The following is a 16,438-nucleotide window of genomic DNA, read 5'->3' as shown; positions in this document are numbered from 1 at the left end:
CTCTTTACTATAAACATAGTTTTTCCTGTGTACTAGAAGGAAAATGCTTGGTAATAAGCAGAGTTGTATGAAGTCAGTCAGTAGTTTCCTTCTAAAAGCAAACAGAAAAGGCCTTGACAAGGTAATTTTTTGTTGCTTGGTGAAAACATCATGTTCTCTTTCAGAACAACTGCAAAAATAGATTTTTTTCAAAATATTTGGGACTTGCACTGATTTTCAAAGATGCTAGCCTGACTTCTGTGGACTTATATGCACAAAAAAGTCTGAAAGAGGCTAGTGTTTATTCGTGAGCAATCTTTAATTGTCTAATCAATTTTTTTGATATCATGACCTATGTTAGGCTGTTATACAGAAACTTTCTACAACATCATCTGTTTCCTTACAATTTTTGCACTCAAATATTTCAAAAATGTCATGTATGACTTTCTGGGTCTCCCTCTTCTACCCCAAGTAGAACAACTTGGTTTCTTTTCTTTATTTTCCTCTCAATTAGAGTCATCTGACTTCAGGTAAAAGAAAAAATAACTTTGGCAAAACAGAAGTCTAAAATGAACTTCATGCATCTTTTCTAAATAACTGTAAAATACATCAGATAGATGCATGATGAAGCTTAAGATCACCTTTCCTGTGCAACTTATATCTTAGATAAAGCTGATCAAAGCAGCTAAAAATTTTCCCTGTTTTATATGTGTTGGAGCTCCTGCTCAGGTTCCTTGGGGTATGAATTGGACTTAACAGGGCTTCAGTATTGTTTCAGATCATCAGGAACAGCTTGCTTGGATAGGGCCAGTTTGAAATGTGACTTGGAAAGGAAGTTCACTGAAATTAGTTCTATCAAAAAGAGTCTGTATTTCCATGGAGCTGGTAAAACTAGATTGACAGACCCAAAGCAAGTGCTGTATGACTCTCTCCGAATGGTTTCTGTAATGGTCAAATATGGCAGTAAAGCCAGAGAGAGAATATAAATGTACTCTTAGACTGTATTCTTTGTACTTCATTTTTCTTCAGAGGAGAAAAGTACATGGGAATGTGGCAAGATGATCTTTGCCAAGGCAATGGTGTTGTGGTTACTCAGTTTGGACTGTATTATGAAGGAGCCTTCAGCACCAACAAAATGATGGTGAGTTGGACACCGGACCCCGGGCTATAGTGACTTGTCCCCCAAGTGTGGCAGCTTTCTGGGGCAGATGAGTGTGTGTTAGGTTGTGTAAACCTTCTGTTCTTCTAACCTTCTGTTGTCCAGGCTTTTAAAACTGTCTTTAAAACCGTCCCTGTTTTACATAGGACTACTTCAGAAACTGCTTAAAAGATTATTATTTGCTAAGAATTAGTAACAGGTTTTTCAGTGTATCTTTAGATCTGCGGTCTGGCCTTCTGTTATAATTACTACTTTGTGTCCTTTATGATTCTTTTTGTAGGGGACTGGAATTCTGCTTTCTGAGGACGATACAGTCTACGAGGGGGAATTTTCAGATAACTGGACTCTGAGTGGAAAGGTTGGTATTTGAGTTGTCACTTGTAAACTGTTACCGTCTAAAAAAAAAAGTTGCTTTCCTTGTAATTTCTTTCCCAATGGATTTCAGTTATTTTTTTTTATCATCTTCTCTCAAGGGAACACTGACTTTGCCAAATGGAGATTATATTGAAGGTCTCTTCAGTGGAGAGTGGGGATCTGGGATAAAAATCACAGGAACCTACTTCAAACCTACTTTGTATGAGAATGAGAAGGACAAACCTAAAGCACTGTGAGTGTTGAATAAGAAATAATTTCTCATATTGGTTCAGTAATACTTAGGAACAGAACTATTGTCTCCTTTGAAAGGCTAGTTAAAAATATTTCTTCCAAAGAAACAAGTTTTGAAAACAATTTTCCTCTTTCCTCCTGCTCATGAAATAAAACAAGATAAATGTCTTTTTTATAGCTATTCTTGCTTTAATTACTACTTGAATATGCAAGTAATTGGACAGAGCTGGCTAAATATTACACCTCTTCCAAACAGTGCATAAGAAAATAGTAGAAAATTGTTGTATTGCAGAAGAGCCTTGGCAAAGATCACTTTGAAAAGTATCCATAGAACCCTCTGTGTAGCAGATGCATTAGGTCAATTTGCTTAATTATTTCTGAGGAAAAAATACGTGTTTAAATTATAAGTGATATATTTTTGGGTAGAAGAAATCTAATTTAAAGAGTTGTTGGTGAGATGTCAGTATTTGGTAGCACTATATACTGGTTTATTAATTGCTGTATGGGATTCAGTATCTTTGAAGCGCACTCTCAAATTTCAGATTAAAATGGGAAACACAGCTCTAATGTTTTCACGTAGATTACTTCTCAGGGTGCTTCCTGAAGCTTTCACTGATAATTTCTTTTGACAGTGCTGACACCTACAACAGCATGCAAGTTAAGCAGGCCTCCCTGCTGAACTGAACACTTGCAACTTTAGCAGCTGTCTGCTTTTTACCCCAGTAGGGAGTCTATGAATAAATGTATGTACATATTTGTGAGGATTGCTTGTGAAATAAGGGTTTCATCTACCCTTTTCAGACACTCTTGAAGTTGAAAATCTTCTGGTATAATTTGTGAAAAGGCTTTGAGCCTACTTTTTCTGCTTTGTGAAACTGGTAGCATGGGGAAATCCAGTGTTGCTAGTTCTCATCTCAAATGTGGTAGAAGAAATATTAATGAAAGGTCTGACAATTTCTGACACTTGATTTAAATCAAGATAGAACTGTTAACCCTGACAGCATTTGTTTGTTTACAACAGCTTTTCAAAGTCCTAAATTTCATCATATGTCTGAGATATCTTTATCTATATATATAGGGGGAACAGCTCTTGGTTTTCTTATAGCTATATAGAGGGTGCCTGAGCTGGTTTTACTACCTACCAGCATATCCCTAACAGGTCATGTAACCTGGCATGTAGATGCTACTTTAGGGTCAGAAACTGTGTACCCATCCTTGGTATTTCTTTGGGTAGCTCTGCTACTTGTACCTTCCAGGATAGTGAGATATTTGGGACATATTTGTACCATCTCCTTGCTACATGAATGTGTCCCGAACTTTCTGAATGAATACCCATGGTGAAGATAAGCACCGCTCCTTTCTTGTGTTTAAGCAAACTGTTTCCTGGAAGGCCACAAGAAATAATAAAACTAAGAAGGTTCATGGTTTTCTCACATGTAGGTATTTTAAACATTTTAATTTTGTAGCATTATAATATATTACATGGGTGAATATATGTCAGTTAGCAAGGAAAAAAAATAAAGGATATATAAGGTTTGTAAGGGCTTATTATTTTTAAAGGTGTTAATTAAACAGTAGGCTCTAGATTTATTCTTAATGATAAACTTGATTCACAGTAGAGTCTGTGAAGTATATCAACTTTTGGTAAAATAGTGTGAGATATTAGACTGACATTAGCCATAGCTGAATGTGTTGTTTCATTGCTATTTAATTTTAATAGACCAACTGGTCATTTTATTAGGCGGAAACTTGGGATCCTGGCAGTGTCTCCTGATGAGAAATGGAAGGCAGTATTTGAAGAATGCTGGAACCAGCTTGGTTGTGAGAGCCCTGGCCAGGGGGACAGGTGGAAGGCTTGGGACAACATTGCAGTGGCTCTGACCACCAAAAGACGGCAGCACAAAGACAGGTTGGTCCCAGGAGAATGTAGTCAGCAAGACAAAACAGGGATGGAGAAAGAAACTGGAATCACACTCTACTCTAGACTAGACGATCTGACTGTAAAGCTTTAGTTTAAACAACAACAGCAAATCCTAAGCAAAATCATAACTAGTACTACTCTGCACTACAAACCCTTTCAGGGACACACTGGTGTTTAGAACTAGTTCAATTATTAATGTCAGAGGTTTTTTTGCTGCTGTTATGTCTCAATCTCAGCAATGTCTTTGTCTTTTTAAACTGCAGCCCAGAATTATTGAGCCGCTCGCATACTCAGACACTGGAAAGTTTGGAGTTCATTCCACAACACATTGGTGCCTTCACCCTGGAAAAATATGAAAATATAAAAAAATATTTGATAAAGGTATGTGATTCAAATGCTCCTATAGTAAGACATGGTAAGACATGACATCAAGCTTACTTTATAGTAGCTTTCTTTAATTCCTTCCATATTTGCACTCCTGTAATCCATATATTTGTTCATATTTGCCCATAATTTTTTGAAGTCCACAACTAAGACTAAAATCATTGAATACCTAATGGATGCTCTCTTAAAGTCAGTTTCTGTTCAGTTGCTGTTTTCATTCTTACACATTGGATCCCAGCAAAGCATCTTGAAATACTTGCTAAGTATTGCATGTTAATTTTAAGTGTATTGGACAGATGACTAGTCTAAGTAATAGCACAAGTTCTTGTACTATCTTGGCTCCTATGAGCTGTGTTCAGCTGACACATTTTATAATCCAAATGGCAATTTGTTAAATATAGCTAATTTTTGAGGTATTTTGTAAATTTTTTTTCTTAAATTCGTCTGCCATTGACCTATCTGACTGGCCAGTTAATATCCTTTATCTCAGGCTTGTGATACTCCTCTCCATCCATTGGGCAAGCTGGTGGAAACACTGGTAGCTGTGTACAGAATGACTTATGTTGGAGTAGGAGCCAATCGCCGATTGCTGCAGGAGGCTGTGAGAGAGATCAAGTCCTACCTCAAACGCATCTTCCAGCTCGTTAGGTAACGAGTCTCTAATTTTCAAGTCAGACTACTGCTGAATTAACTAAAGATGTCTAGTGTACATACACTCCAAGTGTGCCAGCATTGTTATGCGGTTTTGGAGTTTGCTTCTTTTTAAGGAGTCTTGAATATTTTGTCAAAAATGGAAAAATTAAAATCTTCACATCAGTGAAGATCCTACCTTGTCCTTCAAAATGTGCCTGTAAGAAGTTCATCTTGGTTATGAATTTGCAGTTTAGTGTCTGGATATTGATGCTGTGCAAAGACAGTGTTCAAAGGGTGTAGAAGACTAGTGAGAATGGAGACTCCCAGTGTATTCCATAAAGTTCTTATCAACATGGATCATTCAACATGGATCAATGATCTTCCTGTGAAGGGCTTGCTTAGATTCTTGAGAACAATTACATCTTTAATTGGGTCCTGCCAATCTGAAAACAGAAATACTCTAAATTACTAACTATTAGAAGCCTTGTGATGTCGATGTAGGAAAGGTAACCTTGGCATTGGAAGAGTTTCTTCCAGGGAGATGGAGATGTATGTCTGTTAGCTATGCTGTCTTAGCCCACCGTATATTATTTCTGCTGACTTTCTTCTCTCCAGTCTTGCTTTCTAATGCTGTGATATGTGGAATCTTCTTGAAATGAACTCAAAAATTGTTATGTGTATTTGTATTGCCTTTTAGGTTCTTGTTTCCTGATCTGCCAGAAGAGGGCAGCACCATTCCATTTCTGGAACTGCAGACAAAAGGAAGGCGATCATTTTGCAGTGGGAAATCCGATTCCAGATCAGAATCTCCTGAGCCAGGGTACATAAAGGAAAAAAAATGAACAAAACAAACAAAGGCTTTATTTTATTTCTGTTCCAATTTGTTTCTTGAGTGAGAGGAGAAAGATAGATAAACACATGGTGGATATAAGCAGTGTTTATTTTCCCTTTGGTTCTGATGACAGATTCTGATAAGCAAACTTCCATGTGATGTTTGTTATAAGCATTTCATCCTTGTTCCATGCACTAGTTCTTTACTTAAACCTAAATTTGTTTTTATCTGTTATGGGTAGGCAGGTTTTACTTAGGATAAGGGCACTGGGGGTAATTTGTAATCTCTTCTTAGCAGAGATACTATTTAATGGATTCGTATTTATTTTCTTACTCTTATTCCCCATAGAATAGGCCCATACTACATGAAAGATTTGTTCCAATGATTATCATTCCATTTTTACAGATAATTAGGTTTTTAAAATGTCTTCCTCTACAAACTACCCCTCTCTTTTTTTGTTTTGTTATAGCTATGTGGTAACCAGTTTTGGCTTGCTGCTCCCTGTACTACTGCCACGACTCTACCCTCCCCTGTTTATGTTGTATGCCTTAGACAACGAGCGTGAGGAGGATATTTACTGGGAATGTGTTTTACGTTTAAACAAGCAAACTGATTTGGCTCTTCTCAGTTTTCTTGGGGTGCAAGCGTGAGTATGCTTCAAAAATGAAACAGAAACTAGAAAAAGATTATGGCATGTAATTAGATAAAGCAACTAAAACAGACCCCCTATTGTCTAAAGTATTTTCTTTGATTAAAATGCATCTAAACCTGTCTTCAAGCTAATTAGTGTAGCTGAGAAAGTGAATCAAAACTTCCCTCTTCCAGAACCAGGAGGTGGGAGGGATGAGAAGGGGGTAAAAAACTGGCATTGCTATTGCTACAGAACCAGAGACATTTCAGATTAGACTGTTTTCTGGCTACTTGTGCTAGATGTAGTTGATCCTGTAGGGAGGGCTGTTGTGTCTCAGAGAACACGATAACTTCATTTTCATAAGCTGAAAGACTGTGCTCTCTCAGTAAACTGTGTTGGTTTTCTTGCAGGAAATTTTGGCCAGGAACTGTATCCATCCTTGGAGAGAGTAGAAAGGTATGTTCATTTGGCCTTGATTTTCAGTATGTTTTGCTTCTTTCAAGAAGCAGTCAAAGAATTTTTGACCAGGCTTTTTGCTTAAGAGATGCTGTCTTATCTTGTTTCCTTAATGTGTGTCTGCTACTTAAATGCTACATTAGTGATTTAGCGGGGGTGTTGGACTAGATGATGTCAGGGGACCCTTCCAACCCCAACCATTCTGTGATTTCTTACAATAGCCATCAGTCTGGCTTTGTCACTTATTGCCTTATTTAGTAATGAATTCTAATTCAAGAAGACATTGGCTCGATCTCCAATTATGAAAGTGTGAGAATAAAAGTGTAGCAAGAAAATTTTCAAGCTGCTTGATTAAGAGAGTTGTATAGTTACTCCTGCCTTCAATACACCTTTTCCTTCTTTATAACTGTGGCTTGTGCAAAGTCTGTAGCATGGCTTTCATCAGAATAGTTGCTGCACATGGGCAAGCTGATATTCCTTGGTAGAGATTATTACAAGTTTGGAATAATAACCAAAGCTGCTGCTGGACCCCACTCCTGAGAATATGGGTTCCCATCAAGAAAAGTCCCCTTTTTCCCCAAATCATGAAGATTCACCTGAGAAAATATGATGCAGACCTCCACTCAGACTTTAAAAGTTACAAAATCCAGCAATAACATGTTTCTTGAGCTACTTCAGATCTTCTGTATTTTCAGGTACTAGGCAAAATTCTTATCTGAACCCTCCACACTTCTGACTGGCTTTTTTTGGGTTATAGAGTACAGCCCCTCCACTGTGAAGTACTATGTGGTGTGTGTCTTCTCTGAATTATGCAGTACATGCCCTCTGCAGCCGTGTTCCTTATTTGCTGGGTCATTCCTTCAGTTAAGCAGGATGTTTTCAGCCAACACATCATGTTCATCTCTATTTTGCTCTGTCCGGTTTCTTCACTTCTGTGGATTTCTCTAAGCCTTTTTGCATCCATTGCCTACCTGCTCCGTTCAGAAAGACTTAAGCCAGCTGCATATTAAGAGCTAACATTTATATTTGTTCTTTTCTGTTTACTCCAAACCTGAGTCTCTGGTTATTGACTGCTATGATTTTTTCCAGGTTTCAGTCATTCTAGTCTTAGAGTTTCCTCTTGATTGTTAACCATTAAGATCAGTGATTCTCAGTCTTACTTGACCTGGAAGGATTCAAAACCTGATTCTTGTAGCATACCAAGGAATTCAGTACAGGCTTTTCTCTAGTTTTAATGAAACTCATACAAAATATAGGTAGGCATGACTGTAGCATCCAGGCACATTTCCCTTTCCTTGCACCGGAAAACTGACAAAAAAGTCTTTTATGCCAGTGTTACATGATAGTCTGCTTTTCTTGTGCTGCTGAATAGGGGGGTTTCCAAACCTGCCTGATAAATCTTATGATTACACAGGTATCATCAAATACAAAAGACGCCTGCTTTGCCTCTGCAGTTGAATGTTTACAGCAAATCAGGTAATTCTCTGAAATTTGTCTTTTAGTGTTTTACTGTTCCTGCTATAGTAGTGTCTAGTTTATTTGACTGTGATCATTTACCTGTCACCTTTTTTTGTTCACCTTCATAAGAGAAGTCATGGAGAAGTTTTCCATTTCCCACTAAAAATGCTAGCAGTTTCTCCTAATGGGGAGGTGTTGCCTCAGAAATGTGACTGAACAGTGTGTCCATGGGGCATCATTTAGAATCAAAGGCATAAGGATGTCTATCAAATACACATGGGAATTTCTAAACAGCTGTGGCAAAATGACCTGTGCATGGGAAGCTTTTCTGTGCCTGTGTAGCTATATCCTGTTGTAAGAATTTAAGCAGAAATTAAAAAGACTTTAGAAAGGAATTTTTCCCCTTTTGCCACTTTATTAAAACATCTTAAAACTGTGAAGACAGTCTCACTTGGAGTAGTGTGCCTTGGTATGGTAATTATTCCCTGGGGTACTAAACAGCCTTGGCAGCAATGGCTGTTGTGGTGTGAATGGTCTGACTTCTCTTCTTGGGCGGGGGAGGGCTGTGCTGGCTGGCAAACTGTCTTCCTAAGTCAGATGCAGATCTCTAACTTCTTATTGTTATCCTGGTTTGCTTTTGCTCTCCAAATAGTACCACATTTACCCCAGCTGACAAGTTGAAGGTGATCCAGCAGACTTTTGAAGAGATCTCCCAGAGTGTACTTGAGACCCTTCAGGAAGATTTTCTATGGTCCATGGATGACTTATTTCCTGTTTTTCTCTATGTGGTGCTACGAGCCAGGTAGGCACTAAGGTTGGCATCAGTCATAAGCTGAGCATAAGCAGTATGAGTACTTTAACCTGTATTAAAAACGCCTGCTGCTTGTCATAGGACTAGTTGCTAGCTTCTTATAACTGGAAATTTTCCAGTTTGACTGTTTGCTTTGGCCGTAAAAAATCTTGAACAGTTTACTGTGAGATGTCTGTGACTCAGGGTAGGGACAAGCATGGGTTTTTGCACAACACCATGTACAAGAAGTAAAAAAGTTACAATGGTGTCTTTTGTTCAACTGCTCACTTTCCCACTCTCACATATAACAGGATAAGGAATCTGGGGTCTGAGGTGCACTTAATTGAAGACCTGATGGATCCCTATCTGCAGCATGGGGAGCAAGGCATCATGTTCACTACCTTGAAGGTATGAAAATTATTCAGAGTTATTAAAGGCTGTCTTTGGAAATAATCAGCTTTTAGCAATGAAGATCATCTTAGGACAATGGTATGAACATTAGGCTGTAACTTCTCAGACTTTTTAATTGAAATTTTTAGCTGGGATGAGCAAGGAAACTTAAGGTGGAGCTCTGGATAACATAACAATTGCAAGTACTGCTAATAAAATGGTGCACTGTGCAAATGTACATTATTCAAATGTTATGTTGGTTGCTGTTGACTGTTCTAACTCACCTGGAGCTTGTCATTCCCCTGAAACTTAACAAGCCTCATTTCCTTTATAAAAATTGAAATGAAGTTCTTCTTTGGAGATTAGCCTTCCAGTAAAGTTTAAGCCTAACATTACATCAAGACTCTACAGGAATTCAGTTTGGGGAAAAAAAAATTTAAAAATTTAGTATCACTCCACATTTTATTAAGTACTCTTATCTTTTTAAGTATGGGAAAAGGAAGAGAATCTGTTTGGGAGAATATCCTATTGTACACTAAGACCTTCGTAATGGAAATACGTTGTTTTGGTACCTCAAAACTGTTCAAACAAGTGCTTTTCAGTCTGAGTGCTTTTGAAATGCTTCACCCCTGCACCCTTGTCCTGTAAGAAAATATTTTCTTTTTTTGAGTCCTTCTGTCAAAGGGCAAAGAGGGACTTACGAGCAAAAATGTACTTCATCTTGACAAAGCTGGGAACTATGAAAGTATTTAGATGCTATCTTGCTTGATTAGGAGTTGGATGTCATTTGTAACTTAGTCTCCTGTTCTTTTTGCTAGCTTACATATCAGAAGATTCACAGGTGTTGAGTGTCACTGTAGCATCACTGCTTGTAGAGAGCCTAGTCTTCTGTTTTCTTGGATAGAAAAAACATCAGCCTTTTCACGTGTGCTGCTTTATCAGGTTGCTGTGAACTGGTATGTACACTAATGTGAACTTTGTTTTAATTCAGGCATGTTACTACCAGATTCAACATGAAAAGCTTACCTAGACCATCATGTATGACCTGGCTCTGTGGGATAATCTACTCAGTGGAACTTCACTAATAACCACTTCTTCCCTGAAATGGCCCTTAGAAAACACTTGGTTACAGTTCTCCTGCTACAGAGGAAAATATTCAGTTGTTTCTTCTGAACTTTCAGTTCTAAGGTTCAAAAACTGCAGCCAGAGCCTAACTATGAAGTGGTGATGAAGTTAGAGACTTGGTTTGTCAAGTACCTGCCAAGAAGAAATACTTTCCTATTCTAACAGAAAGATTATTTACTCCTTTTAAATGGACCATGCTGCAAAAAGGCACGGCACCTACATAGAACACATGTGAAAGTCTGGACTGCATGGCTTCCAAAGCAGGGGGTTTGTTTTTATTATTCCTGGTTTGTGAACAGAGACGTTTAAAGAGAATGAATTGCACCACAGAAGGCATTTGGTCTTCCTGAATTAAGCTGTTATGTTTGTTTATTTAATAAAATAGAAGTATGTTAGTATTTATAATGGGTAACTGTACTGTGTTTGGCTGTGAAGGTTTTGAGGCATCTGTGTTGAACAGCATTGCTGAATGCAGTATTCATGTGCTGTTGTGGAAATAATCACACTGTTATGGACTTCCCTGTTTACTAGAATTGTAAATATACAGGCGATCACCCTTCTTTCTGTTTATGAAATAAATAAAAGACACTGACCATTTCAGATTTTGGCACTGAATGAAATGCTCTGCAGTGTTCAGTTTGATTACCCTGAGGTCAGAGGACAAATGCTTTCTCTGGAAGGCCATGTGATAGGAGGTAAGAAGGGTGCTCTTAAACAGGTGTGGTGGGTTGGCCTTGGCTGGACACCAGATGCCCACCAAGCTTTTCTATTGCTCCCCTCCTCAGCAGCGAGCAATGTCTGGCCACTTCCCGGGAAGCAGGGCTTCATCATGCAGAGCAGCTGCTCCAGAGGCAAACTCCTGGCACTGGTTTCAAGGCCTTTCCACTGTAGGAAAGCTCCAGAGCACTTCACTCACAGGCTGTGTCGAGCTGGCTGTGACAGCGGGTTTGGAGCTGCCACCATCACCCCTGGTCCCGCCTGCACCGAGGCACAGCTGCCCCTGAGGCACAGCTTCAAGGCTCCAGTGCTTCCTGTTCGGATGGGGGGCCCTGGGGTGTCTGTGTCAGCACTAATTACGTGGTCTTGCTGCTTTAGGAAAGCTCCCTGTGGTCCCTCAGCACGGTCCGTGGCTCCTGAGCACTGCTGGAGCAGTTCACCTTGGAGACTGTAGAGAACAAGTAATTTCCCTGGGGAATTTCTGTGGATGTGTGTGTTCTTCTGTGGTTTATGGTTAACTTTATTCCAATGCCACTAGTGGATAACTAGAGTATTTTAGGTGCTGTTCTTTACAGGACTGACTCAAAAAAAAAAAGGAGAGGAAAAAATAGATTACAGAATGGTTTAAGTTATGTCAGACTGCCATAGATAACGCTACTCATACTCTGAAGTAGTAATCATGGCTGGTGTATTGGCACCTAAATAGAAAGAAATCGTATGCTAAAATAGTGTTTTGAGCAGTGACTGTAATGTAGCAATTTTCATAATAAAGTAAAAATGATTGGTCTTCTTGAAATTATTTTTAGTTTTATTAGAGGAGGGGAAAGTTAAGTCTGGAATGTTCATGTTTAAAACTGTTGTTAAACTTGCAACAGACTTGCAATAGTGATAAGGGAATATAGGGAGAGTAGACTTCATGTTTGCAAAGAACTTAGTGTTAGTTTAATCTTATTTTTTAAATTATACTAAAAATTCAAGGAGAGTTAAGCAATAATATAAAGAAAAGGGAAGCTTTAGAAAGTTAACTTGAGAAGGGGGGAAGACACATAACTAGGGGTGTAGAGCGTAATGAACTATAAGGCAGGAATTTGAGCACTTCATCTTTTGTGCCTGATGCAGCCTTTCCATGCAATCATCTCTTAGAACTCAATGTAAAAAAAAAAATTAACTGAAACCTGTAGGAACAGAACCGCCCTTTGAAAAGGAGCTATGCTGAACAGCTGAGTAAATCAATGGCAATAATTTTCATCTACAAAAGATCTGAATTCAGGATTTATTTTGCCTTTTATAGGAGTGTTATCATGAAAAACAGATTTGGGTTGGATTTTTTTCCCCGTAACTGTTTTTGATTAGTGTTTGTTGTCTTTGGATGTTTCAGAAGAAAAGATTTTAATATTCAGCTTTGACATGTGAAAAACTTTGTTTCATATGACCTTACTCCTACATGGATTCTGTGCCTTAAACTGAAACTAGAGATGGGAAGTTTTTCCATAATCTTTCTGCCTTTCAAGAACAAGGTATATCTACAAATATGTAGCAACTTTAAATGTGTAACTTCATTTACTGTGAACGATGCAAAGTTGAGAACTAAAAAAACTAAATAATACATTTGCCTTTACAGAGAGATATATCTATACAAGGTATGTATATATACACACAACCTCTTAGAAAAAGTAGTGGTATCACATATGAATTCAGCTTGCTGATTAAGAGAAGCAGACAGTCTGGGTTGGATTATTTTTGGTCTTTCTGATGTATAGTTCAGTTATTAGCTGAAGAGAATCCTCGGATTAAATGTGCTTCTGACACAGATTCCACTTTACAGCCCATGTGGGCTGTGATGCATTAGGAAATCAGTACAAACCAGCTTTGATTTGTGTATTGCTGTAGCTAACAAAGAAATGAGTTAACCTGTAGGACCTTTTCAGCTGGTTTGCTTCATGGTAATTACTTTTCTCTCTCTTCCTTTTTCTTCCTTAAATTGAAAGCCGGATATTTCTTGTGCTACAGCAGAAATCCCAGCAACAGAAGATCAGTGCTACGGTATTAGAGATTCTCACAGCAGTCACAGGCACAGTAGCTGAAGACAGACCCCAAGAGATGAGTGCCCTACTGCCTGGAAAAGTTGCTGAGAATAAGAAACTGCTGAAGTGAGAGGCAATGTAAAGTAGGGTTTTTATGCAAGAAAAGGGTTAAGGGGATTTGTTCTCTTCTCCCTGGTAATGAGTAGTTCTAAGGTTAGGTTTCTGCGGATTAGAAAGGAGAGGATGTCCATAGATTAGCTAGGGCAGTGAGGTTACTTGCTCTATGAACATCCAGCAAATATTCTTTCCTTCTGGAAATTCTGCATGAGCTGAACATGGCGTATTCTGTGGTGTCTGCAGGTAAGCAAATATGCACTGAAACCATTGTACTGCAAGGATGCCTTTCCCCCACACAACTGTGAAATTAGTTTCTTCTCATAGCTACAGCAAAGCTAATTAAACTTGTGATATCTGTTCAATTCTCATTAGCTAAATATTAGAGGAATGTATGAAAGGAGAGTAGGAGCTTGAAAGAGAACTTTTCCTTGCTCCTAATCTTCACCTGACTCGAATGCCAGGTGTTATACATTACTGATATATTTTGCCAAAAGTAGGTTCACTTCTTAATTGTACTTGTTTTTAGAAACAGGTTAGGAAACTACCTGTTCTGGTATGCTGGGAGATAAGGTAGATGAAAGATATGTGACGGATACGGGACTGTAAGACAAATCCTTTCTTTGAACTACCTAGGTATGTACTTCTAAGCTGATTTAGTGTCAGTGTGATGGTTGTTTTTTTAGGGGGGTTTTGGTTTCTTTTCAGAAAGCCCAAGCTGTTGGCAGTGAACAGCTGGAAGTAGAGCTGGCTGCCCCTCATGACAATGTGTGCTGCACCCAAGTGTTCTCCGGGTGCGCTGCTCTTTAGGAAGCGATGTTTTAGTGGTGTTACTCCGTGTAAACAAGGGCTCTCACCACCACTGCAGCTGGGAGGTTTTGCTTCAGAGGGAGGCAGCATGAATCACTACTGAATGGATCTGGTTACAAAGAGTAATAGCATAAATTGTTCCATTAGCAACCTTACATATGCAGGTGTGATTCTGTGAAATCTCACAGGATGCCTTACATCAGAACATTTTTTTAGTCTTCTTTTTCAAACTGTACTATCTCTGACTTGTGTTAAGTGGTTCTTGGATCGAGATAACAATATACAGTTTCAAAGTACAGGTTTTTATCTTTACTTAAAATGTGTCAATGTATTCCACTAGTATTTAGGGTTGCTGTTGTAGCTAAAACACTTTCAAGTCTCAAAAAGTATACAAAAAGCAAGATGGTTCTTTACAGTGACTAGAAAAGGAAGCTGACAGACTTCAGTGATGAGACTAGCCTAATTATGTTTATTTAATGCAGAACAAGAAAGCCTTGAATAGGGCATGTCATTTGAGGTGCTGAGGTGCTCTTATTACCATTTTTTGCCTACTCAGTTTGCTGATTTATAGTGGCTTATTTGGAAAAAAAGGTTTCTCAGAGTGTTCCTTGCCCTCAAGCTAATTTGCAGTCTTCAATATGCCAAATCATTAATTTTGGCAAACTTAAAGATATGAGTAATTTTCCTTGTTAAAAGTGCTCAGTAACCTTGTGAAGCACATTAACCAAAAAAGTTCATAAGAGTGGGGGGTGATGTTCTGGATGTCAGGTTCCCTGGTGGTGTCCCCTTTAGGGGCTTCACAGCATGCAAAATTGTCCATTTAAAGGCAATTCTGAAAACTGTATTAAAAGAAGGGCTTGGGCCCCCTTGCAGCTCTAGCCTTGTATCAATAAGAGCTTCTGGTCTGTCTGACAAATAGGGTCAAGGAATTTCATATTCTACTGCTGAAGGAAGCCCTGTAGCCCAGAACTGGGATAACTGATGTTTGTAGACATGAGGTGACTGACTCATTTTGACTCTAGGTTCTGGTACACTCAGCATGGATATCCAGGTCTGTCCCTAATAACAGGCAAAAAGAAATGTCTTCTATTAATGAGCATCTGTAAGTGCTTGCAGTACGTGTGAATGGGAAGGACCTTACACTGGCTGGGAGATTAGTCAGGTAAGCCTTTTAGCAAGAATTTCCATCTAATTTATTTAGATCCCTGGATGAGGAGACCCTGAGCTCTGGCCTTAGAGTCTGCATAGATAGAAGTCTTGGGAAATAAAGACACAGTAGTAATTGTAAGTTTGTTTGAACTCTGACCTTTGTCCTTAAGCAAGCAATCTAGTAGGTCTATTTCTAGGGCACAGAAGCCAGATATTATTCTTCCTCTCTTCTGGTAATGACTTTTTCATCATCTGCTGCTACTGACAGCTTCTGAAACCAGACTTTACAGTTGGAAGCTGCTTTCCTTTTGTTGTGTGAAAATATGAAACAGTTACTAATATATGACTGAGGTGAGCTGTGTTATTAAGAACTTGATGGATTTTGATGTTTAAATGCTGCTTCTGCTAGTGAGAGCATAAACTCTGTAGTTTAAGATGACAGCAAAGGATGGAAGGGTTACTACATGTTCATTATTATCCCTGGCAGCTCTCTGATAGCTATGCCCGAGGGTTTCACCCAACAAGGCAAGCAATCACCATTCTGTAGCTTTCCCAGTTTTTCTGGGAAATCTGAGGTCAACTTTCAAAACAAACTGTGTCTAAAACGTCTAAAGACACTCCAGTTTACCAGAAGCTGTAATGCTCCATGGGGAAAAAAATTAATTCCTTGAGTTTTTAAAGGGGAAATGATACTGTTAGTATTTTAGCAGAATCTGAAGTATTTTAACATCTCCAGAAATGTTGTTCTTTGTCTCTGATTGCCTTGTCTCCAATTAAGAAACAGGTTTCATGACTAGATTTATATGGCCTGCTTTGTTAAATCCATCATTAGGCAGATCAACTAAGCTTAACAAAGGGGAAGGCAAACTCTTAAAGGAAAAGAACTCAGACCATTGAAAAATATTAAATCTTTGCAGCTCAAACCTCAGTTGTATTGGGAGAGGAACAAACAGTATTTTTGTGAGTCTTTGAAAGAAGTAATCATGATTTTTAAAGCAGTCTTTGGATTAGAATTTCAATAAGATATATCACTGAGTATCCTGTAGCAGTATCCTGAAATGAGTTGCCCAGACTCAGTAATAAAATGTTTGACTGCTGATTTTTTCCTCCCTTAATTTCCACTGCCTTTTGAAAACAGTTTTATGATTTAACAGGAGAGAGAGGAAGCATGTTCTAAAAATAAGTATTGCGTGCAGTAAAAGTGACAGTAATGCCTTCTGCTTTTGTAAGCAGATCAAGATAATACTTTTCCTGCTTGTA

General features: G+C 38.5%; 1 protein-coding gene across 4 annotated transcripts in view; it reads left to right on the top strand.

Moving 5' to 3' along the window:
- ALS2 (ALS2, alsin Rho guanine nucleotide exchange factor) overlaps positions 1–10,984 on the top strand; it is a 38,197-nt gene extending 27,213 nt beyond the window's left edge. For 3 of the 4 annotated variants that reach the window (XM_027678256.1, XM_027678258.1, XM_027678257.1), the window contains exons 22-34: positions 1,009–1,120; positions 1,419–1,496; positions 1,612–1,745; positions 3,465–3,653; positions 3,929–4,046; positions 4,540–4,697; positions 5,380–5,502; positions 5,984–6,160; positions 6,556–6,601; positions 8,016–8,077; positions 8,712–8,861; positions 9,161–9,257; positions 10,231–10,984. In XM_027678256.1, the coding sequence (XP_027534057.1) occupies positions 1,009–1,120; positions 1,419–1,496; positions 1,612–1,745; positions 3,465–3,653; positions 3,929–4,046; positions 4,540–4,697; positions 5,380–5,502; positions 5,984–6,160; positions 6,556–6,601; positions 8,016–8,077; positions 8,712–8,861; positions 9,161–9,257; positions 10,231–10,269 (1,483 nt within the window). In that variant the 3' untranslated portion in view covers positions 10,270–10,984. The remainder of the gene's footprint in view (positions 1–1,008; positions 1,121–1,418; positions 1,497–1,611; positions 1,746–3,464; positions 3,654–3,928; positions 4,047–4,539; positions 4,698–5,379; positions 5,503–5,983; positions 6,161–6,555; positions 6,602–8,015; positions 8,078–8,711; positions 8,862–9,160; positions 9,258–10,230) is intronic. The other variant, XM_027678259.1, reaches the window with a different exon arrangement.
- The last annotated feature ends 5,454 nt before the right edge of the window (positions 10,985–16,438 follow it).

Source organism: Neopelma chrysocephalum, unplaced genomic scaffold (assembly GCF_003984885.1).
Source record: "Neopelma chrysocephalum unplaced genomic scaffold, ASM398488v2 Primary Assembly neopelma1_44, whole genome shotgun sequence".
NCBI classification, from domain to species: Eukaryota; Metazoa; Chordata; class Aves; order Passeriformes; family Pipridae; genus Neopelma; species Neopelma chrysocephalum.
The sequence above is the reverse complement of the archived record's forward strand: the minus strand, read 5'-3'. Positions and strand labels throughout refer to the sequence as shown.